General features: G+C 47.9%; 1 protein-coding gene across 1 annotated transcript in view; it reads left to right on the forward strand.

Annotated features, from left to right (window-relative positions):
- Positions 1-27221, forward strand: part of LOC144174903 (uncharacterized) — a 59392-nt gene that overhangs the window by 2590 nt on the left and 29581 nt on the right. The window contains exons 2-10 of the mRNA XM_077703882.1: positions 9407-9805; positions 11521-11763; positions 14190-14432; positions 16388-16694; positions 19735-20210; positions 22171-22296; positions 23352-23525; positions 25781-25930; positions 26956-27210. Of these exons, the coding sequence (XP_077560008.1) occupies positions 9407-9805; positions 11521-11763; positions 14190-14432; positions 16388-16694; positions 19735-20210; positions 22171-22296; positions 23352-23525; positions 25781-25930; positions 26956-27210 (2373 nt within the window). The remainder of the gene's footprint in view (positions 1-9406; positions 9806-11520; positions 11764-14189; positions 14433-16387; positions 16695-19734; positions 20211-22170; positions 22297-23351; positions 23526-25780; positions 25931-26955; positions 27211-27221) is intronic.

Raw genomic sequence — 27221 nt, forward strand, 5'->3', positions numbered from 1 at the left:
TTGGGCTGTCTTTTCGCACTGGGGTACAAGTACGAAAATCATATATCTTAGGATACGTCTGACGAAATGAAGAGATACTTTACTGAACTTTTATAAAAAAGAAAATTTTGGTGTCATCTCGAAGTTTTCCTCTCCTAAAACTTAGTGGTGCGCGCGGCTAAACTGAGCAGTACCACACAACCCATTGTGTTGAGGGTTGACAAAAACTGAACAGGTGACTGAAATTTAAATACTTTGCAGCCAGATAGTATAACTATTGTGGAATGTTGCTGGTTGTGGGGTGGTGACTTTTTCCACACGCGTCGGCGGGGCCGTTCTTTACTCCAGAAGGCCAGCTGGCATCAGCTTAATGAATTTGCCGATCCCCCACGAAGTAAATGTGCACATCAGTTCACATACATACATACATACATACATACATACATACATACATACATACATACATACATACATACATACATACATACATACATACATACATACATACATACATACATACATACATACATACATACATACATACATACATACATACATACATACATGCATACATACATAGAGAGAGAGAGAGAGAGAGAGAGAGATAGAATAACTTTAATGAAAACCAGCGATGTTAGCCGAGCCGTCGGGCTGGCTTGCTACGCTAGATGAGAGAAGAAAAACATAAAGGAAAAAAAAGAAAGAAAAAAATGTGAAAACGAAATGATGTCATTTGATGCGGCCAAAATTTTCAATCACAAAACTCTGTCCAGTTCTGTGCTCCGAAGAAACTCCAAAAGAGCTTTGATTGCACGCGCAGCCTGACTGGGACCCGACCATGGACCCAAAACAGTCCTCAGCTCAAGTCCCGCACCAAGCTGCCTGCACAAAGATAATATGAGTTTCTGTCTGTGCACGGTGTACTTTGGACACACGCATATAACATGATGGATGTCTTCTCGTGAGTCACATTTGGAGCAAGGAGGTGAAGATGCCTGCTGGATTTTGTACAGGTAATGTCCCGTGTAGGCCACATTCAAGCGCAGCCTATGCAGAATGGCTTCGTTAGCCTGCTCAGATCCACTGCAAGACGAAGGCCTCCCATTTACCTTCAATTGATCCTGTCGTGCGCCGCTCGAGTCCACAGTTTACCCCCGAATCCCCTTATTTCATTCCTCCATAAGATTAATGGAGTTCCTCTTCTTCTATACCCATCTTTTGGTATCCACTCTGTCACCCTAACTGTCCACCAGTTGTCGGTTCGCCTCACCACATGACCATCCTAAGTCCATTTCTTTTTCTTTGCTTGAACTATAATAGCTTCTACTCTAGTTTCTTCTCTGATCTAGGTAGCTCGTTTCCTCTCCCTGAGTGTTACTCGTAACATCATTCATTCCATGGCCCGTTGAGCCGACCTAAGTTTGCTTTCTAGTTATTTAGTAAGGCGCCAGGTTTTAGCTCCGTACGTCACAACCGGTAGTGTGCACGGTCGTATATTTTTCTTTTGAGTGACTGAGGTAGCTTAATTTCCGCCATACATACATACAATTTTTTTTTACTATCTGCCGGACCCGGCGTGATCCACGAATTATTTCCCTCCACTGGTTTCACCCGATCGGCGCGTATTGCACTTGGCCTTGGCTCAGCTCCAGCCACTCGAACTGAACTTGTTGCGGCCCTTCCGATCACCCCTCTTCGCGCTTAACCTAAATAAATAGAGAAATAGCCGGACTAAATTTGTTTCCATCCACACGTGCTCTGATGAACGACTGTGAACAGCTGGCGTCAGGCTTCGTTCATGACGGGGCTGAACGCGGTGGAAGCAATAAACTTCCGCTGCGCCAATGTCATGACTTCGAACCTTTTTCTTTCAACAACGTCAGTTCTTCTGCCCCGGTCAGCCATGAAAATTAGCAGCGTTCCAGTGGAGGTTCTTATGGCGCGTTGCCAAAAAGTAGCAACCACATATCTCCGAAATCATCGTGACGAGCAATTCCTTACATTACTAAAATGTCACCGCAAAAAACAAATTCATTCCAACATTTATAACGACAAAATGTAATTTATACTGTAGATTCGTTACACTGAAGTAATTAATGCCATGTATGCAGCTCGGGTTCGGAGCGCAGTTTGTGCGCCGACCGTTTGCACGCACTGCATGGGGAAAATTCTAGTGGGTGCCGGAACACTTTCTGTGCTATTCAATTCTCGTACGGTCTCGCGTGATTGGATGCGCGCCCTAAAACATTACGAAATACGACCCGGGTAGCCAATTACGCGAGACCGCACGAGAAATTGATAGTACCGGGAGTGTTCCGGCATACAGTTACATTTGCCCACAGGACTCACAGTGTTTGCAAACCCTTTGGCACATTTCAGTCCGGAGCCCCCCCGGAACCCTCCACTGCGGCATGCGCGTAGTGGAAGGTTCCAGATTAATTTAAACCTCCGCGTCTTCAGCGTGCGCCGAAATCTCTGCCCATACTCGCCGCGGTGGCCTTAGTGCACTGAAAAAAAAAGAAAAAAAGAAACCAGTCGCTGTGGCTCAGTGGCTAAGGCGCTGTGCGGCTTAGCTCCAATACAGGGATTCCGTCTCGGAAGCCGTGGCCGCTTTTCAGCCTGAGCCGAAAAGCGAAAACGCCCACGCGCCGAGATGTCGGCGGACGTTAAAAATCCCCAAGTACACGTGCGCTTTTTTCTTTGTTTCCATCTGAAAAGGCCGCAGCTGCCGGTATGAAAGCAATGATTCGGACACCTTATATGCGAAACGTATCTTCGCAGTATTTGGTGGCATTTCAGATGCGGAAGAGTTTCTATAGGGACTGAGCGAGGAAACTATTATGTTCGTCTGTAACACTTTATGTGTTGCACTTATGGCCGCATACGAAAATGCCGCAAACAAATATTCCTTGGGCCTTTATATATTTGCACAAGACCACTTACATCGTTCGTGGGTCCAGCAGTAACCACACAGCCTTGAAGCAACACACTTTCATTACGGATGGTGGTTCAGTTAATATACCCTGAGGCAGCTTTATTGTCACATCCAAGTGGTACAGACACCGCATTATGTGAGGAACCCATACAAAAGGCGCATGCGCGCAATATATTGACGCTGCAAAGCATCTCTTCTCAGCAATACATTTATCTAAAGAAATGAAGCAGACTTTGAAGGGACGTGGTATACAGCGCTCGATGGGACTCGGTGGGTTTTGTGGAGGTGTTTATTGTGAAGGCTCATGGATATTATGTTTTCGTATCGCACCTCCCATATTAACCCTGGGAAGGTTGTTTCCAAGCAAAGCACGCATGTAGAGTTGTGAAGCGAATTTTAAAGGTGTTCGCTATACAGCGCTTCTTAGAGATAGATGGAGTCTTGAGGAGGTATTTAATGAAAGATCCTAGGGACTTCCTTATTTAGTGTCAGACTACATATACGGCGCCTCCCCCCCCCCCCCCCCCCCAGCAATACATGTGAGTGCAGTAGTGAAGTTTACTTTAAAGAAGCTCGGTGTATAGCAGTGCGACTAAAGCATTTATTCGACAATTCCTGTTTGTAACTTTACGCATTTTTTACGGCAAAGCTGTAAACCTCTACCCCCTAACTGTTTCATCGCCGTGGGCAAAAACCGATCTCCGTGGGCAAAAACGCCAAGGCGCCAAGGCCTAAGACGCTGAAAGCATGTCTAATCAGGTATACAGCATAGAGCACAGAACTCGTTTAAGGAAATCACAAAACAAGAATCCAAACTGCATTGCGGATGATAAAGCGCCTGCGAACAATGGGACCCCCCTCCCGTGTGTTCCTGGTAAGGATTATGTTTGCAGATTATTTTTGAAGGCTAGGCAGGCCTAGTGTCACTAAACAGAGCAGTTCTTGCCCAAGATGCCGAGCGCGCGTCAGGCTATAGGCAGGACCCAGCATTTGCCGCCAAAGAAGCCGAGCGTAGTGCAAGTAGATAAGGAATTAGAGTACCGCCTTTGAGGTACGCAAGTAAGCAACGGCTCCTATTTTGGCTCTTATCAGTGTTGCGAGCCGCATCTACGGCCTCGCTGTTAACCTCGACCGGGTCGATTGTTAACAACGCCACCGAAGACGCAGCAAAACGGCATCTCTGGACACACTTCTGCTGCTAAAAAGCTGATACACTAGCGTTATCTTTGATTCGCGTTCGGAACGAGGCCAGTCGCGCGCAGCCGCGGAGCAGGGAGGACAAGCCAAGCCTTCCAGAGTTGACCGACTAAAACGCACAAACAACACAATGGCAGCTCCTATGAACCGTGGGTGGTGTTAACAAATGTCACGTAATGTGAACTGACCAAAGACCATGTTGGCGGCACTGAACAATAGGAGAAAAGAGTGCCGATACTCTCTGTACTCTTATCTAGTGACACTAGCCGAGCTTAAGCGACAAGCCCGCCGAGACGTCGCGAAACATTTCATATCCACCTCCATCACCTTTTGTAGTGGTCTACAACAGCGTTGCTGGACATCCACTTTCGCAGGGCGGGATGGCGACCAAATTTTTTTTTCACTTCAAATTGAATGCGAGCTCTGAAAAGACGGTGTGGTGAACAGGCTCTGTTCCGAGCTGCCGAATCTAAAACGGCAAGAGTCCGCTCCGCCGCGGGCGGTATGGGGTGAGATATTTATTAGTGAGTTTTAGCATACCGTTACCGTGTTTGCGTTACCGTTTACCGTGTTACCGGAAGCCGCTGGCGACGGTGAGGCCTGTGCCGGTAAGTTACCGTTCGCGGTAACTCTCGCGCTGCGCAGTCGACTCCCGCAAACACGGTAAACGGCAACGTAAACACGGTAACGATATGCTGAAATTCTCTATTATGGTTGGCAATAAAATACACCCTGCTGTTCCATCTTTACGCACTTCCCTACCTCTCTGCACACTAATATATTAGCTGGCTTTCGGAGTGAAGCTTCACTTTCTTATTTTTTCTAATTCCCCCTTCTCTTTTCAATCAAGAAGGTGGCAAATACATGAACACCGGTTCTAAGATCCGATTCTCAAAATCGGGTAGTTTCAGTGTTGAATACGTGCTCAAAAACAGTCTAAGTAACAAGGCTGGGCTAATCGAAGTAATAATTTTTTGGTTCAAGTGCCGTGTCAGAATGCGGGCAAAGAAATCGTAAGCGACAAGATAGATGAGAGGGATTATTCTGAGTATGTCAGCTGGAAGAAATTTAAACTGGTGTCATCGTGTTTCGGTATCGCTGAGGGGTAATATAGAAGTGCAGCGACAAGAGCCATGAGCGATGGTAGCAGGGACTTTATCCCAAGAGTCTTAATTTCTGCGATCGTAACAAAGTGGACACAGGTAAATAGCCCACTTCATCTTGGCACTGATAAGTTGTCCCATTCCTATGCTTGCGGCTCGCTCCCGCCAACCATGAAGATGAAACAAACAAAAAATTACACCATCTTCCTGTGGGGAACCATGAGGAGGATGCGAAGCATCATGAGGGTTCCGTGTAGGTTCCATTGTGTTGCCGGTATGTTGTTTCATTTGTCGGAGCACGAATGGTAACGTAGTGTGAACCCCCATGTAGAGACAGAGAAATGTAGAGACAGCGAAGAGACCGACACACGCGTTGCCTGATCGAACACCTCCTAGTTCTCGTCTTTCTTTATTGCGCGCTCACACGCTGCCCGCCCTCTCCGTCCTCTTCTCTGGTTGAGCTGCAAGGCGCGTGGCGCTTCCCGCCACAGCTTTCCCACGGGAAATTCAACATCCTCCTCTAAAGTTTTCAGTTCGTAGTTTCCGCTGACGTTCAGCTTCGCGTGTCTTCGTTGTATCAGTAGCTTCTTGGCGTAGTTTGAATGAGTGAAGGACATAAGGCGCGTTCGTAGCACATGCTCCCGTCTTGGTTTGTAGCGCAGTGGGAAGAGCGCCACGTACCTCCTGTTGCGGCCAGAGAGTCGTGGGATCGAAACCGGGCGCCGCCTAAGAATTTCTTTTTATGGTGGACTGTGCTGACGTCAGGCCAAGCACTGACGGGGCTGAAGAGACGCGCATGCGCAGTAGAGTGCGGACGGCGGACAACAACGAGGGAGAAAGGGACACAGCCCCGAGCATGAGATGCTTCGCATCTAAAATCAACTACTCCTCCGCCGAAAGGACAACTGTGGGGTAACGCGAAACTCCCCAAAATCCGCCTATGTGGCGTGATCTACCCTGACGATCTGCTATTGGTCGAGAGTCTGACGTAACACTGTGCGCTCTTTATTGGAACAATTGGACGGTTTTCTGCACTGCGACTGGGCTCTTAGAGCTTTACTGATTCGGGCATTCCATGACGTTCACCCATTGTCGTCGTTACGCGGAGGGGAGAATTTTACGGGTAATTTTGAACGTCCACGCACCCCTCTCCAAGTCCAAACTGCTTCCACACGCACAATCGGATAGACGTCGGTTTCATAACGCGAGGGACCCAGGCTCGATACCGGCTACGGGAAGTGTTTTTAATTTTATTCGCTTCACTCACGATCATCATCATCGTCAGAAAAAGTTGGCTTTCCTGCAGCGTGGCTTGGGTGGACTACAGGCGACATCAGTAAGAGGCTGGAAGCTTCGCTTTAACCCCTCTCCACTTCCGGAATGCACCGTCAAAACGTGTTTACTTCGCGCGACAAGAGCATTCATTAAACATCACGCCTTTCGCTCCAGTGCCAGCTAGTCGTCCTGACTCTTGATGTCGCGCCAGAAGTTTGTCACTCGTCCGTGTGTAGCCTTTTTTGCCGCACGATGTGTTGCCCTCTTCTAAAGCCTGCAGTGCTGGCTTCGGCGACGAAAGGGATTAGCATTCTACTGTGGCCACATAGCAAATCAAGGCATGTATTGTTTCGCGGCAACAGTTTTTTAGGAATTGATCACAGATTAAGCGCTCAGTGTGCCTGTAACAGTTTGCTTTGCCATAAATTATGCAGTCGGTGTGCTCTTATTTTTCAAGCATTATACGTCCGGCGCTTCTCATGCGCTGGAGTTGGCGCTTTGGCGAGTTGGTGCGTCATGACGGGAATACGCACAGCGCTAAGAGAAACCCCTCTCGTCACTGTTTGTAGCCGTTACGCATACATGTTATAAGACCCTGGATAGTGGCTGTGCGGCCAATTAGAAGCAAAGCACGCGTCGTTAGGATGCTTTGTTGGGTACGACGATATGGTAACAAAGTATCGACTAGACCATGGTTTCTCAAAGTGGGTTCCGCGGAACCTAGGGGTTCCGCAGGCCCCTCCTCGCGGTTCCGCTAGCCAGTGATAACTTTTCCCTCGTTCCGCACTCGCCAAGTAACTTAGTTGGCGAACCCGAGGTGCGATCGATCTAAGGGACCTCCATTACTCATGCCCGAGTGTCAGTAAGCACATCTCAGTGCATAACACAAAGGCGCGAGCTGCGCAATAAATCCCGCCAGCAGCTTGTAGCCAGCGAGACTCTCAAAACAGGCTGAGTGGTTAAACTATTGCACTTGAATCTCGGCCTTATATTACCCCCATGCGCATTTCTCCTGTTTGGAGATAGGTGCCGCTAGCATACGCGCTCGCGTAAAGTCGACATTCACGTGCAATTAATTCAAAAGCAAGCAAGCTTGCCTCCTTTTGAATTTATTGCCCGTGAATGTAGCGTGAACGGGATGAAAAATGGTGGGGCTAGGGGGGGGGGGGGGGTGTTTCTTGGTACTTAATGGGGTGTAGCAGGGTTCCCTGGGACCGACGTGCTTGAGAACCCACAGATGTCCCATAGCACCACTGTGGGGTTGTTGGGGATAAACGTTCTCCACTGGGAAGCACAGGATTACAGTGGCGATCCTGATCATGGATTCAAATAAATCTAAGTTACAAATATGCCCGGTTGAAATGTAGCGTTTCAAATCCAGAAACGAGAATCGGTTTTACTTATAATCGATTACGCAGGTTTTAGGAATTCCAATTGCGTTTCCCGAGCTTTTATGGCAACTTTTTTCCAACCAAGATTTGCAGCTACTTGCTGTTTCCCGTTGTTAATACCACACAGTGTGGACTGAGTCCAATGGAAGATATTAGATGCGACTGTCCCTCCATACGGCGTCGTTGTCCGTCCGTACCCCTCCCCCATTCTCCTCGCCGCGCGAGCTGCACTCTCCTCTCTGATAGCGAACACTCTCTCGTGAGAGGCATAGGATTGGATTCGATTGGATTGGCTTGGCTTGGCTTGGATTTGGATTGGATTGGATTAAAGTGGATTGTGTTGGATTGTGTTGCGTCATAGCCGCGCCACGTTGCGTCATAGCCGCGGCAGGGGGTTCACGGCACGTTTCACGCGATGGGAGAATCAACCTAACGGAAACAACTACGGAACCCCTATGCGTCGCATCTACACAGGGGTTCCCGCGAGGGGAGGTGGGAGTAATTTTTTTTTTTAAAGCCCGGGATGGTTGCATTCGGAATGCAATGCGTTCTATGCCTCTGTGGTGTGCTCAAATGTATACACACATAAAAACATTTGGTATGCCCCAATGTATGCATACATAAATACATTTGACTACCATATATACATGGGGTGGGACTGGTCAAGGCCCGATAAAGCTGGTCGTCCAATAAATAATTGAAATGCAATTATTAAATTAATTCCTTTCATACAGACAATGATTTGATCGACAACTTCGCCCCACGCTAAAATTCCAAGCACCTCAGTATGAATCATCCGTGAAGCGCACCTACATTTTATCATGTACCAAAACAAAAACTGGCCAGTGCCTAATCGAACATATTATCAAATAAACCATTTCACTCAGTCAATTAAAATCAATCAACAACTTGAATCGATGGATAAACTAATCAAATCACTTTGTTTCGATCAACCAATAATTTTATTACATTATAAGCATCTAGCATCAGAATATTCCTATTTTTTTCAGTGCGACATCTGTTCAATAAGAATAAAATACAAAGTTAGAAGTTAAAAAAAATTCTAACACTTAACCCAGACGAATTTTGTAAGGCAATAGCACCAAATTGGTCTATGCGTTCTTCAACGCTAGAATGAATTAAGTCATGTGGTAGCGAATAGTACAAGCCATTTACATCTACTGAAAAAACCTGGGAACTCCGGTCGTCGTTAGATTTAAGATGGTAATAATTTAATCAGAATTGTTTGTGTAGAAGGGATCCTCAAAACCTAGTCCATTTAACTACTTCGCCAGAAAACCTCCAACTGCCTTTTGCCACGTGCCTGGCTCTGTGACGACACACGAAGGGGAATTTCTGGCTGAGGCGTTTTCACAGAAGATAAAATAAAGCAAGATAGCATAAAATACGCTCGTTGCTCATTATTCCTTCAATCACTCCGGGGTGACCCCAAGCCAGGGGTACGATTTGCGGCTTGATACGATTCTACACCCCTCTTCATTTCTCTATCGCTTCCCCTTCGACAGGCTTCTAAGAGCAAGGAGTCCGTGATGGGCAAGGACTACGAGACCATGTGCAAGGACCTGTACGACTCCATGGAGCGCGAGACGGACCTGCGCGAGCAGCTGCGCTTCGCCGAGGAAGAGAGCAAGACGATGCGGCGGAAGATGAACAACATGGAGCAGGAGAACGAGACGCTCATGCTGCAGATCCGCAAGCTGAGCGCCCGCCGGGATAGCATCAGCTCCTCGGGCCCCGCCGGAGGCGGCGGCGACGACGACAGCAGCAGCGACGAAGAGGCCTCGCTCGAGGAGCTGCGCATGCAGTTCGAGCTGCAGGAGCAGGAGACCAGCGTGCTCAGGCGAAAGGTCGAGGAGAAGGAGCAGCAGATCGAGGGCCTCGAGAAGGAGGTCAAGTACCTGCAGGTAAAACAAGCCCCTTCACCCTCCTCCACCTCCTCCAGCACCTTCTCCTCCTTCTCTTCATCCACCCCTTCTTCTTCTTCTTCTTCTTCTTCTTCTTCTTCTTCTTCTTCTTCTTCTTCTTCTTCAGGATAGTAGCGGTTTGAGTGAGTTGGCATACATGAATGCCGATGCTTAAAATCGCTGCACAAAGACAAGGAACCGGAAAACAGAGACACACACAGCGTCGTCTTTGCATTTCGGTGTCCCGTCTTTGTGCAGCGATTTTAAGTGTCTGTAATTCTTATTCTTCCTCATCTTCTTTTTCTTGAGCTCCGTAGGACTAATTCGTGCGATAGGTCAATTGTTGTGAATTTAATAGGTCAAATCGCAACCTCCAGTATACACCTTCTTCAGCACGTGTTACAGCTCCTAGCGTTTACACATTTCCTTTTCTATAGAGGTGCCTGTAAACACCAGTCATTTTGAGGCAGGGAGCACACACTTCGTAATCAGGGGACACCTTTTTGTTAATGAGTGTTCCAGTGTGTACACAAGTGTCAGTATCCCGTAGACGAATGATCGCGGTCCTGTTTTGTACGGGCGTGTCGCAGTGTCGCTAGCCCCTCTATAGTACCTGCTTCTCTTTTGAACCCCTCCGGATTTTATTCGGAATGTTCTGTGAGGCAGTCTAACAATTGAAGTACATTTCTTTCCTTAAATTTGAAAACGATGTAGTGTTCTGATTGTGGATGTTCACAAGCGGGAGTGATTGCCCTTCTTGTACCTTGCTTGCGCGGTATGATCGAGGCTCTGCGATAGTTGTAGGCTTAGGTGTAGGTGGTTTCCGTTCAACTTTGCTCTGTTTTACCCGCAGATAAACGTTAACTATCGTATGAATTTTGTTTGTTTAGTATGTTTTATCACCGTTGAATAGCGAATGAATGTCAGCAACGCAACTAAAATAACCTTATCCTTATTGTCCTGTTCGTGGATGTCCATGGGTAGTTCGCATCCTGAAAAACGTATATTCGTATACAATAAATTTAGTAAAGTTTTCCTATTTGTCTCACGACTGCATCAACATCTGGTTCCCTTATGCTCGTAACAAAAGTGACGATTCCGCACAGATTCCGTTAGATAGCTTCGAAAGTTTCAGAGGGGCCACGCAGAGCGCTCTTGAAAATAGCCCTTCCCACTTAGTGCTACTACTCATTAGAACGCGCTTTGTCATCGAGTGCTCCTTGAAATATTTGCCTGAAATATAGGTAGATTTATAGAATGAATTCTATGAGGCATAGTTGGAGCGGCAGGCTTCCCTGTGCTCTGAAAACCTGACAGACTCCCAAGCTGCAGTAACCGAAGAATTGGGACCCTGATTCTGATGAGACTAGTCCCTGTATTCTGAATCTCTCCTCCACTCAAGCGTGCAGACAAAGAGATCCCTGAAAACGATTTTTGCAAGGCATTGCGGCATACTCCATTCAGTCGAACTGAGGGAACACATGGAGTGGAGGACAGACTCAGAATACCCCCATAGGAACAAGAACTATTACAAGTTCGAGGAGTGCATGTGCCTGGGCAGAACAAGACTTTTGCTTACAACCTTGGGGTCCAATGTATACGGTAAAACGGTTCAGTGCGCACGACGAAACAGCAGGTATCTATGCTGAGCTGTACCGGACGAAAAACGGTGGCATACAGCACTCCGCTTCGTTTTCCCCTTGTGGCCATTGCAGGACAAGCTGGTGAGCCAGCCGTTCACGAAGATCGACCTTCCGGCGCCGCCGAAGAACGAGGCGGACGTGGACGTGTACCACCGGCAGAAGGCCAAGCTGCTCGAGTACGAGGCCCGCGAGCTGCGTCAGAAGCTCATAGAGAAGGAGCGAGAGAACGAGCGGCTGCAGACAGAGGTCGAGGTGCACCGACGAAAAGCCTCCAAGGTCATCGTGCGCAGCCGCTCCTTGGACAGCGAGCTGCAGGTAAGAGTCTACGGTTCATTCCGCAAGGTACGTGCAGCACTGGGGAGGCTACATTGTTGTCATCAGTCCGCCCAATGAGGGTGTCTAACTCACCGTGAAGCGGGCCTTGAAAGGACGTTCCCTTCTCCCTTCTCGGCAGGTGGAACTGCAAGGCCCCGGCGCCTTTTGTCGCTTCCTTCACGGTGAGCTAGGCGCCCTCAGTGGGCGGACTGTTGACAACAATGTAGCCTCCAAAGTGCTGCATGTAGTATGTGTAATGAACTATAGGAGATGATTCGGCCCTCAGACGTACTGAAAGGCTATGTCTAAGGTATCTGATAAATTTGCTGCAATTGCTTCGAGATAAATTTCGAAACACACCAAAGGTCAATTCAGAAGTCTTTCTAGCCATAACAGGTTAACAAGCTATTTGACACCTTCGGAGCTCGTGGCTAAGCAGAAGAGAGAAAATTATGCTTTCACCGCGCTAGGAGTTCTCCTCCCAGCTAACAATAGCCGGGCCGGGAAGCTGTATACTCACTCCCCAATTTGTCTCATATTTTTAGGTGATTGCAATCAATGTGCATGGGTTTCGAAACGTTGATCAGCCGACTTCAAAGCACCCGTGCGAATTGATCGCATGAGGCTGCTTTCTCACGCATTCATACGCGTTTGGTGTGCTCTTTGTTCCCTACGTTCGCGTGATGTCTATAAGCTGGTGCGCCCGCGTCGTGAGAAAGCAGCCCACAGCTTCCGCATCCACGCTGCAATGCAATGTGAGTCGTTCCTCGATCGCAGCTACCGGACTATGCTTTCGCCGAGCTGCTCGTCGCGGTCGCTGCGAACGCACGGTTGCGTTCGCGTTTCTGTCCTTGTTTTAAACGCACACAAAAACCATCTGCGTGTTTTTCTATCACCTGATCAGCTAGAAAAGATACCCGTTGGTCTGCCCGACATAGTGGCACGCTCAGATTGGCGCTTCATCGCCATCATCGTGCTTGCGTCCCCTGCAGTACAAAGACCTGCACCGAATACTTTAATCCACTTCTATCATGAGTTAGTGACTCTTTACAGAAGCATGGATTACTTTGTGGAGCACTCACCAGTAATAAGCAATCAGTTACACACTCTCAGGTCAGCGGCTAGGAAACCGTGGGCTACTATTTACTGATGAACGACATACGACCGTACAGTGACCCGCCTATACCCATGGGTCACCCCGGGGGAAGGTGAGAATAGGAGAGGATCCGGTGTGAGGGGGATGGAAGTGGAGTTATCTGGCAGGGGTTGGAGGAACACTATCGTTTTCGACGTTGTTAGCACCGAACCAAGCGTACACGCGCGGCCGCTGCGGCCGCTGTTCTGATGGAGGCGAAAAGCAAAAACCCCCGTGAGTCAAAAGATTTCGGCGCACGTTAAAGATCCCCAGGTGGTCGAAATTAATCCGGAGCCCTCCACTACCACGCGCCTCATCGCCTGCGTTGCGTCGGCGCGTTAAACCCTGCAATCAATCAATCAACCGTACACGCGGTCATTTTATGTGGAATATTTGTGGTTTATAGTCGGAGGGGTGCACGCAGCGTTCTCTTGGGGGGGAGGGGGTGTGTAAACGGCAGCTCGTGACACCGAAGTCCGTGATCAGCGCGATTACTCGACAGCGTTTTTTACGTGCTCCGCGTGAGATATTACACCACAATTTCAGTTTCATTGCCTAGTTATCGACCTATACTTAGCGAATCGGCTCGACTGATTGTTTTAGTCGAACAGGAACTGAACTACAATGAAGTCACCTATTGAGGGTTTGTAGCTGGTTCATTGCATGAACTCAACACCGTTACGACGGGACAAAGTCCCGCCTTCGGGCCGCAATAGCGATTTTCACTTCATGAAACTCACCTAAACCTGAACAGGAATTTTCTTTTTTTTATTGTTATCCATAATGACAACACACCGGCAGCACGTACACCGGCTGCACGTACACCGGCAGCACGGGCTCCTCTTCAACATCAGGCTACAATCAGAGTCTAAAATGAGCAGAGAATGCTGTAAGTACGCCGTCACAAGTACTCTGCAAAAGAAGACCGCGAAGCAAGACATTCGAAGCCGGACACTCGCCAAAGTAGTTTCCCGTAAAAATGCATCTCCTGGGGGATTTGTAAAGGCTAAGCACCTAGAACGCCTTTGGGAGATACCGAGAAGCAATCCTTTTTTCGGGATTTGAGCCTGTCTTTAGCTTTATCGTACTTTGCGCGTCTTTACACGCCGTTGGTTGTTGTGATACAGGTGCATGGATAATGATTTTAGGAAGCACCCGTGACAGAATACATGAGCCGGCTTGTTCCAGGGGCCATAGTTGCGAGGCCGGGCTCCCCGGCCAGCCTTTCACTACAGCGAGGCTATGTATGGTGCCACGCTGAGGACGAACCCGCCTGCCCGCTTTTCCTCAGGTGGACCTGAAGCGGCAGTTGCAGCTGGTGGAGCAGGAGGCGGGCCTCCTGCGCCAGAAGGCCCAGGACCTGGAGGCCGACAACGACCGCCTGACGGCAGAAAACAAGCGCTGCCAGCTAAGGCTCAGCCGCAAGCCGCCACCGGGACCGCAGGAGCTGCTGCAGCTCGACAACATGGAGCTCAAGGAGAAGCTCTCCGACGCCGAGCGAAAGCTCAACGTACTCAAGGAGGAACTCGAAAAGGTATGCGAGCGGGGCCGGTGGGAAAGAAGCATCTGTATGCAGCGGGCTACGGCGTACGTAGTATTAATAGTGTACTCACATGGCGTTCCTTTGGAAAACGTTCATCCATCCATCCGTCGTGTAGCAACAACATGGCAGACCATAGCTGCGTGACTCAGCCACCACTCGGATGAACAGAACGGCTACTTCCACCTGGCACAGAGAGGACCCGCACCTAGCTTGAGCACCCAGGACAGCATCTACCTCCCTAGAAAGCTGTTGCTGTACGAAGCCGCCCGTAGAAATCTATGGCTCGCATGTGCACTCGCACAAAAGTGCACAGGCTGCCCCCATCCCCGAGACAACCGAGGAGGGTTACAAGTATGCAGGGCGGCGCCGAACAGCGGCCGTTCACTTAAGCCGATAAGGGAATGCGGTGTTAATCCCCCGCTATGGCCTAAGGAGATAATGGTGGCAGGACCAGTGTTCCGATGTAGCAAGAAAGCAGGCCATAAAGAGGTTGGACGTCGCATTGGGAAAGTGTTTAAGAATGGTTAATTTAAGAGCTTAAGAATGGTAAATGATGATGCTGAAAAGCACGCCCTAATTCAAACACACACACTCACGCGAACATAAAAGCCCACTCTGCCGCGATATTATTGCCCTTCCATCGTTAAAACGTGCGTCCACGCAGCTCAATCTCCGTCCACACACGGCATATGCTAATTAAATAACCTCAGTGAATTTCAGAAGGCTGTAGTGGCCGGGTTGGTGAGGGCAACACAGGACCACCGATCCTGACTGTCTTGTCTGTTACTCCTCTTTATTGTAGTCCCATTCACTACATGTAATATGTCAAAGTTCGCTTCTGGCCTTGGTGGTCTACCTGTTAAGAAGGAAGATTAAAGCGGGGGGGGGGGGGGGGGGGGGACGCAGAATTTTTGGGGGGATGGATCAATTCCGGGCAACGCACACAGCATAGCGACGTACTTTTGCATTATGGCTAAGGGGGCTCGGCATGAGTCGCTTTTCCTGCGATAATGACAACTACGTGTTTAGTGACAGTGATTCGGTTCAGTTTTGCATCAACATTTTGCCGCTTTAACTGGCCTGACAGCCAATTTAGCTGCGCTATTTCACTCACTAACAACACGACATGGAAGCCCTTCTGGTATCGATATCACTCAGCGTATCGATGTTTTAATTGCGAGAGCGTGCCCTTAAAGAAAAATCGATGTTTTCTGTAGCGGTTTCTAATACCTGTTAAAGAGAAATAGTACGTGGCAGTAAGGCTGCAACTGTTGTCTTACCTTAGACAGCTGCACGGGCCAATACTTTCTACAAACATGTATGTGGAAATGCTGTCGGCAAAGCTTTTGCCCCGCCTTGACCATTTCATTTGCAGACATTCTGACCCACCATATATATAAATGCGCGATGTGACAATTCCTTTCTGCTTCAGAGAACAAGATGTCCCGTCATAGAGCCCAAGAACCAGTCTTCAATTCTCTTCCGTCAAAGTTGCCTCCACGCTAGCGTTTAACGCTGGTGGCTTAAATTAACCCCCCAAACTCCGATTACGGCGTGCTTCATATCTAAATCCTTGTAGCGAGACGGTGCCCTTCTGGGCTCTGATACCGCGTCGACCGACGGCCTTCTGCCGAACTGTTCGACGGTGATCGTTGAAGCTTGATTATTTGCATCCGTTGAGCAAGGATAGTTTTCTCTAGAATACAACGAGAAAACATAGTCAAATGCACAGTACAGGGGTTAATGAGCCGTTAATCAAGGGTTCCGGTATATGAGGCTTATTTTCATGCGTGGACAACGAGAAGCCTTTCATTTTCAAACTTCCCGCGCTGTTACTACCGAGTGAGCGCATAAGGGTGGTTTTATTCTGCATCCCAGATGGCTGTCCTTCACAGATCCCTTTGTCTGTATTCAAATTATTGCTCCCTCATCCTCTGCGGACGCAGGTAGCCGCGGGGGCCGCGCCGTCGGCGGTTGTGATCCAGGAGTACGCGCCCAAGAAGGAGAAGCCGAGCGACATGGAGAACGAGCTGATCGCGGGCCTCAAGCGCAAGGTGCGCGCCAAAGAGGATGAGACGTCAGCGCTGCAGACCAAGATCGTCCAGCTCGAGGTCGAGAACAGCCGGCTCAACAGGGAGTTCAAGAAGCTCAAGGAGGCCGTCAACTACAAGAGGAAGACGGCCCGGGTGGTCAGGGAGACGGCCACCAGGGGCGAGCTCAAGGACATCATCAGGGACCTCGAGGACGAGATCAGTGAGCGCACCTTCTACTAAGTTTCTCCCGGTAGTGCTGGCTACATTCTCGTGTAGACTCAGTGTTACATGTAGGGTGCGCAGTCTTCGGTTCAAACAAGCATACAAAATTCAGGGAAGCTTGCACTCACGCGCAAGACTTTAATTGCGGAGCTGCTGTAAGTGGGCATTGCCGGGCACATAGTTAAGTTTCAGTATCATTGCTTATTGGCATAGTTGCGGTTTAGTAATACCGTCGGCTTGTGCATGGTGACATTTTTCTTTGCAACAGCAGCCATTTTGGTACCATTCGTGTTGTCGCCGACGACAACTGCGGTAACCTTTCGCGTTCGATTAGACATCTAAGGCTTTTGCCTTAAATAACCACGGTGACGGGAGCCATCTAATCTTGACTATTCGGCTGGGATAAAGAAGGTCAATACATCAGGGCACGGCTACCAAACTATTCTTACCTTTTGACTCAGTGTAGTAGCACAGTAGGGATATTTAGTAGTAATAAGAAAATAGTAAAATTAGAGCGTAACCACGTGGGTTTTATACAGCATAGCTGTTGTCACCCCCTTCCATTCTTGCAACTCTTAATATCGCTTAAGGGCCGCTTCAACGTTCTCGTGCCCTTTTGTCAATAACCCGCTGTGGTGGCTCAGGGGCTAAGGCGTTGGGCTATGAGCCCAAGGACGCGGATTCGAATCCCGGCCGCAGCGGCCGCTTTTCTGATGGAAGCGAAAAGAAAAAAACGCCCGTGTGTTCGATTTCGGCGCACGTTAAAGGTCCCCAGGTGGTCAAAAATTAATCCGGAGCCCTCCACTACAGCGCGCCTCATCGCCTGTGTTGCGTCACCGCGTTAAACCTACAATTAATCAACCTTTCGTCAACACTTTGAACGCCCTCGCAAACTCAGCTGTGAGTGGTTAAAAAACGTCAGCCAGCTGCTATCACTTTTAAAAAGCTCACTGTTGGAACAACGCAAAAAGATGAGACGAAGAGTCACGCCGATGACTGCCGTTCCTCGTCCACCTGCATTCTTCACGCAATGAATCCCAACCAACTACCACAATTCTCCCTTCTGCCAAGAAAATCAAGTAGCAATGCCCAGAAACAGTTGTTTCCGACAATTTCGTGTAGCTGAACAGTATAACCAGACAACAGCGCAGCAAAGCGGGCGCTGACATATGAAAGTGGACGTGATCAAATTAATAGCAGAGAAACAGGTATGTTCGTGAAATGTGGTGTGTATGTGATAACGGTATAGTCCCAGTTACGTTCTTATCCTGGTGAAATTTTCCAGTGAATCTTGGCTGACAGCTGGCCCAAAATCGGCCTTTTTCGGTGCAATATTGAACAAATACCGCGGATGCTTGACAGTTATTGAAAGCTACGGTGACGGGGTTTCCAATATTGACCAATAATTGACCCATCACTGATTCATTGTTGGGTTGTGGCCGGCGAATAACTGTTGAGACAGCTGTGGAATTTGGTTAAAAGCAGCAAAGCTGCGCATCGGATGCAAATTACCAATGCTTAGAGCATACGGCAGTAGGATGAAGTGTTGTTCAGGTTGAAAGCCAACACTGATCCTCCCCGTTATTCGAATTATCGGTCTAATATCGGTTCAATACTGGCGTGGGGCCCAGGAAGGACTCGCTTTAACTGAAGCGAGAAAAACACTGAAAGCGACATCCGCTAGGTACGAGCAAAATGCGGCTATCGAAGGGAGGTCTGGTCTCTCTTTGTAAGTGCTTTGTTAGCGTGCAAGTGTTTCGGGCTGGATTGTCATACCCCTTTTGCCCCCTCTTAGGGAATGCTTTCCTATCAGGCGGCAGTCCTTAACGTTGGGAACACGGCCGTTCGTTAATTACTTCTCTCCGCTCTCATCTTCGTGTGTGACCCGGTCGGCTTCCACTTCCTGCTTAAAAAGGAAAAAAAAAAAAAATCCGCTATTTTTTCATCTTGAGTGAAGTATTGCTTGAGCTTCCCGGGAAGATAGCGGGGCTGGGAGATGCTTCGTTTAAGCTTAATAGATGGGGTGTGCTATCGATCGCACGAACTTAATTTCATGCCAAGTTTTGTACCCACACGAGAAGAGGGCAAGCCAGTAAAAGGATAAATAGAAATTGATTGGCAGCTGAATGTAATTTCTTCGAGCAGGCATGCCCCGAAGAGTGCGCAGAGCAATTTTCGAAAGGGTGGCCCGCGAAGGCTTATTTCACTGCATGGAGCGCGTCGTGTGAGAGCCTCATTTCGAAAAACACAATAAACCTTCAACATGCAAGAATTTTCTCCATGGGGATAAAAGCTGCATAAAAGGAAGTACGTAACAATGAAGGAGATGATTTTCCGTGTTGCCACTATAATTATAGAATAGGAGCATGTCGAGATGAGAACCCGCGAAAACCCTACTGTATTAAATTCCTCGAATGGTTGGCGTACACAAAACATTTATCTTTTGCTGTTAAACATGTTTACTTCATATACGGCCTGAATTATTCCTCTTTTCCTTTTTGTGCCTGTCTAGAAGAATTCAGGCAGGCGCTACAACCATCTATTCGAATCAATTTAAGCGTAAGCGAGAAAGGACAAAACTACAAAAAAATAATGTATTTGTTTTAGTCCGGCTTAATTTAATACATGAAATACCTTCGGCACGCAGGGTATTTTATGTTAGGTGGACAATCCAAAATTGTCGCAAGAGAAAGTCGCAAGAGAAAACGGCAATTCGTGCACTCTTACCGAATTGTACATACCTTCGTGTCTGTTCTGAATCTGGCAGTAAATTCCACATCGTACCCCATCGTCATAATTCGTCTCATTGGCCCTACCATCGCGCAAAAATATAAGCGTGAAATAATTTACTCCAGTAAACCGATAATAAAATGCGCAAAATTACTCCGTGTGTATAGGCGAGTGGATGTCGGTCTCCTCGATATAAGCGATATTTTAAGATATCTAGTTCTAAATATCCGTGCTCGACCATGTTGACATGGTGCTGCGTAAGACATGAAAGCGTTATCGCTGTCGTTCTTGTTGTACCGCAAACGCAGGCGAGCTGCAGGTGGCGCTGAGGAGCCGCGAGGTGACCCAGGAAGGCATGCTCGAAGAGGTCGAGTCGGCCAAGAAGTCCCTGGAAGAGGAGAAGCTGAAGGTCAAGCAGCGCGAATCCAAGATGGCGTCCGAGCTGGAGTGCCTGCGCAAGAAGAAGGACCAGTTGCAGGAGGAGCTGCAGAAGGAGCGCAAGATGGCGGAGGCGTTGAAGAAGCAGCTGGAGACCATGATGAAGGGTTCTGCGGGAGGTCCGCCGGGAGGTGCGGCTGCGGACGTCATCGAGAAGATCGCCTCTCTGCAGATCATCGAGGAGAAGGCGGCCAAGAGGGAGAAAGAGCTGGAGCAGAAGCTGGCGCAGGAGCACACCAAGAACAAGGAGCTCGAGGAGCGCATGGGCGTCATGTCCAAGCTGAATGAGAGCCTCGCGGCCAGCGTCAAGCTGCTCGAGTCCAAGGGCAAGGAACTGGAGGAAGAGGTGAGCTCCTGAGTACACACACATGCGAGGGGGCTAGTGAACGAGGCTTCAGACTAGCCTTACTTTGAACATGAGCAAGAGCATGGAGAATATGGTGGCTTTTTTTTTTTAAATCATGAACAAATAATTTGCAAGTTCTCAAACTGGCCGCTCGTGAGCAACGGCTCATCTATCTGTGGTTGATGCCCAGTGGCCAAAGCGCTGGGTTACTGAGTACGTCGTTGATGATTAGATTAGCGGTAGTTGCGGCCGCTCACCTGATGGAGGCGAAAAACGACAACAAAAAAAACGGGCCATCTCCACTAACGTGAATCCTGGGGAGGGGCGAAGCAGGCAGTGTATAAGGGTATTGAAAGATTGTAAGCCTCTCTCTTGCCACATGGTGAGCGCTGATATACGCGACATCAAGTTACTAAGACGGAGGAGAAGTGAAATTCGATGTGAAGAACTGCAAATATTAAAATTAAAGCGAGTGTGGAGCGAAATATAAGCAAGCAAGCAAGCGCGAAGGAAAAACGACCGTCCCGGTGAGTTCTTTTAGTACGTGTTTTTGCCCATGGAGATGAAGCGTTCTAGAGCAAAACGTTGGAAAACGAGTGTCCCGGTGTTTTAGTACCGTGACCACATGAGAGTACGACGACGAACGACGACGGCGACATCAGGCGCCTGCAGCCCGAGCGCCCCTAACAAGAAAAACAACGTACTTTGTGCCGTCATTTTTTTGGCTCGGTCTAAATTCATAAGTTATCTTCCAATACTGCATGCCTCATTTCTCTGGTGCAGACACGGTGCGTAAAACTGTAATTTGAAATTTGAGCAACTCCTCCTCTGTGCTCAATGGTCAATGGCTAAGACGTTCAGCCACTGAATAAGAATCTACTGGTTCAACCTCATGCCCCACTGGAAATGTTTTTATGAAAGTAAACTTTGGAAAATTACTGCAGTATTTAGATCAATGTTAATGTGAAAAATGCGTCGTAGCTTTAATGTGTATAAAAGCGCTCACCGGGGGGAGACGGGCGAGCAAAAAGAAAAATGGCAAGAACTGGATAGGCCCTGCCATATGGAACTCCGTTTTATGAGGTCTAGCGTCGCTGCTTGTGAACTGTGAAATTTTATTCTTTATATGGACCAAATTATTGAATTCAAGAGCACACGTACATGCCTTCTTTTTGTTTCCTTTGCCATTGAAGATTCTATGTGGCGACTGGTAGGCGACTGTGATGCTATATTTATGTTGACATTTTGTCCAAAGCGCCTTTCGCCTAAGGGTTAACTCACGAGGGGCCTCATAGACATCCTGTTACATGTCTCCGAAAACTTCATGGTTATTTTTGTTTAACTTGTGCGGAGTTTAATCGTGCACACATCAAAACATCGTGTGAGAGGCAAAGTAGTGCCATGAAACGAAACAGCCGCTTACTCTGAAGTCCTAGTCCACTTTATTTCGTGCTTCGCAGATATTTAAAATGACTGCAAAATATCAACGTTATATAATTGAGTTCAGTGTGGCCGCAATAAAAAGCATTGCTCTTGGATCTGAGATCTTAGGCGGGATGCTATGTATCGTCTTCAGATTCCTTGTACACGACAGCCCACAGACAGCCCGAAAAGTCGCGTGTGTTTCCGCATGTTCTTTTTTTTTCTTTATTGCTTCTACTTTCTCACGTTTACATGTAGAGCATGTTGTGGAAAATAAAGACAAAAGCTTGCTGATAGTTCAGTAAAAAGTCTGTACTCATGTCCCGGTTCTACATTGAGAATCAATCATAACATAGCCCACCATTCGGATTACGTGATATCCGATAGAGAACGCGCAGGGTATCTATAAGTGCAACTATAAATGTGTCTAACGTCAGCGGCACCTTTGCCGTTTCAGCATAGAAGTTAGTGAGGATACATACGCCACACAACGAGTATTGATTTTTTTTTTCGTTTTTGTTTCCTTCCTCGCCTTCAGCTTCAGCAGCGCAAGAAAGCTCTTCAAAGCGCCGAGACACAGGCCAAGTTGCTCAAGGGAAAACTGGAATCAACGGAGAGTGGCTACACACAGCTCAAGAAGGAATGCGCTCAACTTCGTTCGGAAGTAAGTTTGGCCTCGTTACTACACTAGAAGGCAGAGGGGTGTCGTACCTGGAAAAAACCAACGGAGAGCGCGGGTCCCTTTTGCGATGAAAAAATTATACGGAGCGCAGGTGTTCTCCAGAGAACTGCTGTTGCAGCCCCCTAAAAGCTTTTAAATCAAACTCAACAGTTATTTGACGGGTTTTATAAATCTTTTTACCATAAAATGAAGAAATAAGACTATTTAGGGCCATAAATAAGGATTAATTTAACGAACAAAACTTCTAAAACCAACTGCAAAGCAGCAGCCCCCAGGGGTGCTGCTTACGACAGGAGTTTCTTTTCTTTTTCTTTTTTTTGCGAGGTAATTGTACAGTGGCGTTACGACTAAGGGCGCTGTGCAACGCCACCTCGTCACAAAGGCGAAGCCCCTAAGCGCCATAATCATCATCATCGTTCATCAGCAGAAATTTTCATCGCAAAAGGCACCCCCAGTCGGCCCCGAACGGCGCACCTCTGTATTGTAGTGCACTTAATAGTTACCCCAAGTTCAATTCTGGGAAATTTAAAATTATAAGGCTTGTTTGCTAGCTTGTTGTGTATAATTAACGCTGTATCTCCGAAATTATCCCGATGGATTGAACTTTTATTGTCAGCATGAGCTTTCGTAAAAGGAAATAGAAGTTAATTTCTGAAAGTTAGTGAGAGCTGCAGAGGCGGTCGTCCTGTAATAAACGCGCCACTGTAAGTGCCGGGGAACTGTCAAGCTACGCACGCAGCTTTTTTTCCTCTGCCCTACCCACTCAAACTGGGCAAAACAAGAATCTTGAATCTCGAATCTCATATGATAATTTTATTCCGAATTTCATACTGATTCAACTGAATCGTCGCTACTTCGAAAAAATCATCCGGCCAATGGATGCAGTATAGCGTCACCGATGTTGCTCTCATCCTATAACAAAGATTGATTTATATTTTTAGATATCGGCATTATCGCACAGCTCTAACTTTCGTATCAAATGAAGTCGTCCCCGATTGTTAAACGCTTGCCGTCCTCTTGTTTCTCGCTGCGTGCAGTTGCAGGAGGCCAAGTCGAAGGACTCGAACGCGCCTCCCGCATCGCCGGCCCAGGCCGGCGTCACGTGGACCAAAGAGAGGGAGGAGCTGAGGCGGAAGCTCGAAGACATGAGGCAAACGCTGGACGTTATGACTCGGAAGGAGGTGGAGAAGGACAAACAATTCCAAGAAAAAGTGAGTCCCGTGTGCCACATGAAAAAAAAACACACAACATTAGGAGTAGAACTTTGAGGAAAATGAAGGAATCTCACACTATAAAGCGTAAGACTTAAAAAGGTCGCGAAGCTGTGCGTAGCCTTCCCGAATATCACGAAGGTTTAAGTCCACGATTGCAGCCGATGTGCTTCTTCTTCGCTGCCGCAACAACCTTTACTCCACCATTGTTGCTATAAGTGTGAGCTACCTTCATTTTTTTTTAAGTGATAATCACTGGACATCACCTTGGAGGGGCGTACGCTATGGCGTGTCTTTCTCGTTCCGAGCAAGTGTTGCCATGATTACTGCGAACGCTGAAGCTTTTTTTTTTATTTGCCAAGCTTGACCAACCTCCCTAAATCGGTATGCCTGGCTTGGCAGACGGGCGCCGTCCCCGCAACCTTGGCCAATCACCCTAAGTGTGTATGCTTGGCTTGACAAACGTCCGCAGGGGACACTGGGCGGTTTCCGCGAGGCCCGCGCTCACGTGTGCGCGCTCGGCAATTTCATGGTATTATTATCTGCGGACACGAAAAATTACGATTTTCTAAACAGTTTCGCTGTTAAAAGTAGTTTTCTAGAGGTTTGCAGGAAGTGCAGATACACTGAGGGGAGGACCCATAAAGATCAAAATGGAAATTTAATTGACCTACATTGTACTGCCATGGCCAATCTTGGCACGTTGGCCGAAAAGAGGGTAACGTAACAGACTTCATACCTGTATTCCGCCAATGCCCCTGAATGCTGGGGTAAAAAAAAAACAGTAGGAACCCAGTGACCTGGGTAATTTTGGACGTTCTAGCGAACCACCAGAAATGAATCATTCGTCATCCCCTGCCGATCTGTAAACGAAAAATTACGAGGGCATCGCACAGCGGCTAGTGACTATCGCGGGCAGCGAATTTGGGTCATCGCGGACGCCGGTGCATGTGCAAGGAGAATTGCGGGTGAAGATGTTGTAATTTCAGGCAGGGGAATTTTTGCCGGATTTTCGCATAATGTAGTAACGCTTTAGTGCGCGTTAAACAACTCATATTAGAGGCTACGTTTTATACCTGGTGTTTTTATGTTGCGCTTAATGAAATTGCGTAGCACCGGTAAAAGGGCCTCTGAAGACAAGCCTATGCAAAAATTGCATGCGTTCCAGTAAAAATCTGTGCTTCCATTCAACAGACTTAGGTGCACCTGAATCAGCCTCGTGTGGCGTTTTCATGATATCAGGCGTGGAGTGAAACACTGGCTTCCCGAAACGAGACAAGTGAAACTTCTGGCAGATCACTTTCTTAACGCCCCCACGTTTACACTTCTTTGTGCAAGAGCATGTTTACCCACCTCCACTGGCGTTTCTAACGGAAAAAATAAGTAATTACATAAACCTCTTCAATACCGCTCCTGGAGGACGCGTCATTATTTTGCCTCTTGAAAACAACACCAATTAATCTCCTCACGAGCAGAAGACAAATGGCGTTACTGAAGGGAGGGGTGGTCTTGGGATGATTTTAAGGTGACTTTAAAGTAACTCTGGAATAACTTTATGGTGACTTTACAGTGACTTTATAATGAGTGTCACTGGATTCTATGGTTTCTATATTGAATTGGGATTTTTCGAGAAAGTCATGGGCGGCCTCTCAAAAGCATCATTTTCGCACGGGTGTCAACGGTCATCTTATTTTAGGGCGCAGCCCTTTGGCGGCCGTCTCTGGGCTGATCCGGTTGTCGGGGTAACCGAGGGAACGATGGCCTGGACCGACGAGTGAACGAAAGAGCGAACGATGAAAGAAACCAAAGGAGGAGAGTGTCGCGAAAATTTGGGAGGGGAGGGTGGTTCGCCGTGGCGGCGCGAGCCAGCGCTCTCCGAAAGTGTGCAAGGGGGGGGGGGGAGGTGAGCGGCAGTATGCTGTGCCTGCACGAGGCGCTCGACGGCGCGACGCTGGGGCGAAAATGTGAGGGGGGCGTGCGCGTGACTATGATGTGCGTTCGCTTAAGTCGCAGTTCGCGGTCCCTTCCTGAAACGCACTTCGCGCCGCCGCCGCAGAAGCTCACCATAGCTGCCATCGAAAGAACCCACGAGAGCTGCCTCAGCGCACTGCTGAGCTGCGCCCAAATATCGCATTATGAAGCATCGTAATCGCCAGTTCCTTTTTTTTTTCTTCTAAAAAACCAATATCCCGCGTGTCTTAAATATCACGCCACACATTCTTATCTTTTGCTTCGTTTTCCGTTTCTCTTCTCAGGAAAACAGGCTCAAGCAAGAACACGAGAAGAAGCTCGAGAAGAACCTGAAGGATGTGCGCGAGTTTCTGCAGGCAGAAATTAAGAATCTCCAAGAGGAGCACAACTCCATGAAAAACCGTCTCAACGAAACCATCGACAAGGCTGAAAAGGTATGCGCTTCGTCCGTTTCACCATCGGCAGCATTGGAAGCTTAATATCTGAAACTGTTAACACCATAGCATGCACACAATTTTAGGGTGTAGCGTTTCAATAGAAGTTAATTTTACATTTGATATAAACATTCCCATCAGTACAACTCAGTTGTCAGGTGATGAAGAATGTTGTGTAGCCGATTGTTTTCTACTTTCTATGCTTGCGCCCAGTGCACGCACAGTTTCTTTTTCACTGCTGTTTGCTTCATCTCTGTTCCAAGAATCGAACCAGGGGCTAGAGCGCCCGTAGACAGCGGCGGAACCACTACACCAAATCCCAGGCTCTCCCCTTCAGGGTCTTAATAATGGCCTCCTCAAATAAACAGCCAATCAATCAATCAATCTTCATCTCTGTTGCGCAACTTTTCTTCAGTATAGGTTCTATGAATGGACCACGTGCCTTGAACGCTTGAAACTAATAAATCAACTAGGCACTGCTTTCGTGCGATTGCTACCGCTGTGGGATAATCTTGTGTACAAGCATTTCTCCGTATTATCTTGCTATTGAGCAGCAAGTAAAAATTTCCGTGTCCTGAACTTCGCAAATGCTACTTAACCTACCGTTAAGGCGTATTAACTCTTACATTTGATTTACGAAACACACGACTGTAACACCCTTATAATCTGATCTGATATTCTTCAGTACGTTGGGATTCAAAGCGATTAAAACCCGGCACCCTTCCCCAACCAACAGTAACAGTCATAAACAACTTTATGCTGCTGGCCGTAAAGAAACAATGAATGAAATAAATGTGCATTGTGAATTCAGTCCTCAGCGTTCTCTTTAAACAGATTAAGCTGTGCTAAAGTTGGCTACGTGCCATCTAGACAACACTTGTTAGCATGCATGCGCTTATATGTGCTCCGCTCAAGAATCTGGTGGACACAGAAACAATCTTCATCTAACATACACATCATGTAAAAGTGCTTTGATTAAAGCTGTAGGGCGATATTCTGGCCTCGATCCTTGTCTTACCCTGCAGAAAGAGAACGAGCTGAAGGCGGTTTCGGACAAGCTTCGCCAGCTGACCAACTCCCAGCGGCGCGAGAAGGAGGACTGGCAGCTCAAGATGGACGACCTCGAAGAGAAGCTGCGGACGGAGCTTCGCAAGCGCGAGCGCATGGAGCGCGAGCACGAGCTAGACTCTAAGTCCAAGGCCGAGAACGTGCTGGCCGCGCAGAACAGGGTCGTCCAACTCGAGAGGGAGCACCGGCGACTGGTCGCCAAGCTGCAGGAGGTCAGTATAGT

This window comes from Haemaphysalis longicornis, unplaced genomic scaffold (assembly GCF_048455015.1).
Source record: "Haemaphysalis longicornis isolate Haplotype H1 unplaced genomic scaffold, Haemaphysalis longicornis Haplotype H1 scaffold_3, whole genome shotgun sequence".
NCBI classification, from domain to species: domain Eukaryota; kingdom Metazoa; phylum Arthropoda; class Arachnida; order Ixodida; family Ixodidae; genus Haemaphysalis; species Haemaphysalis longicornis.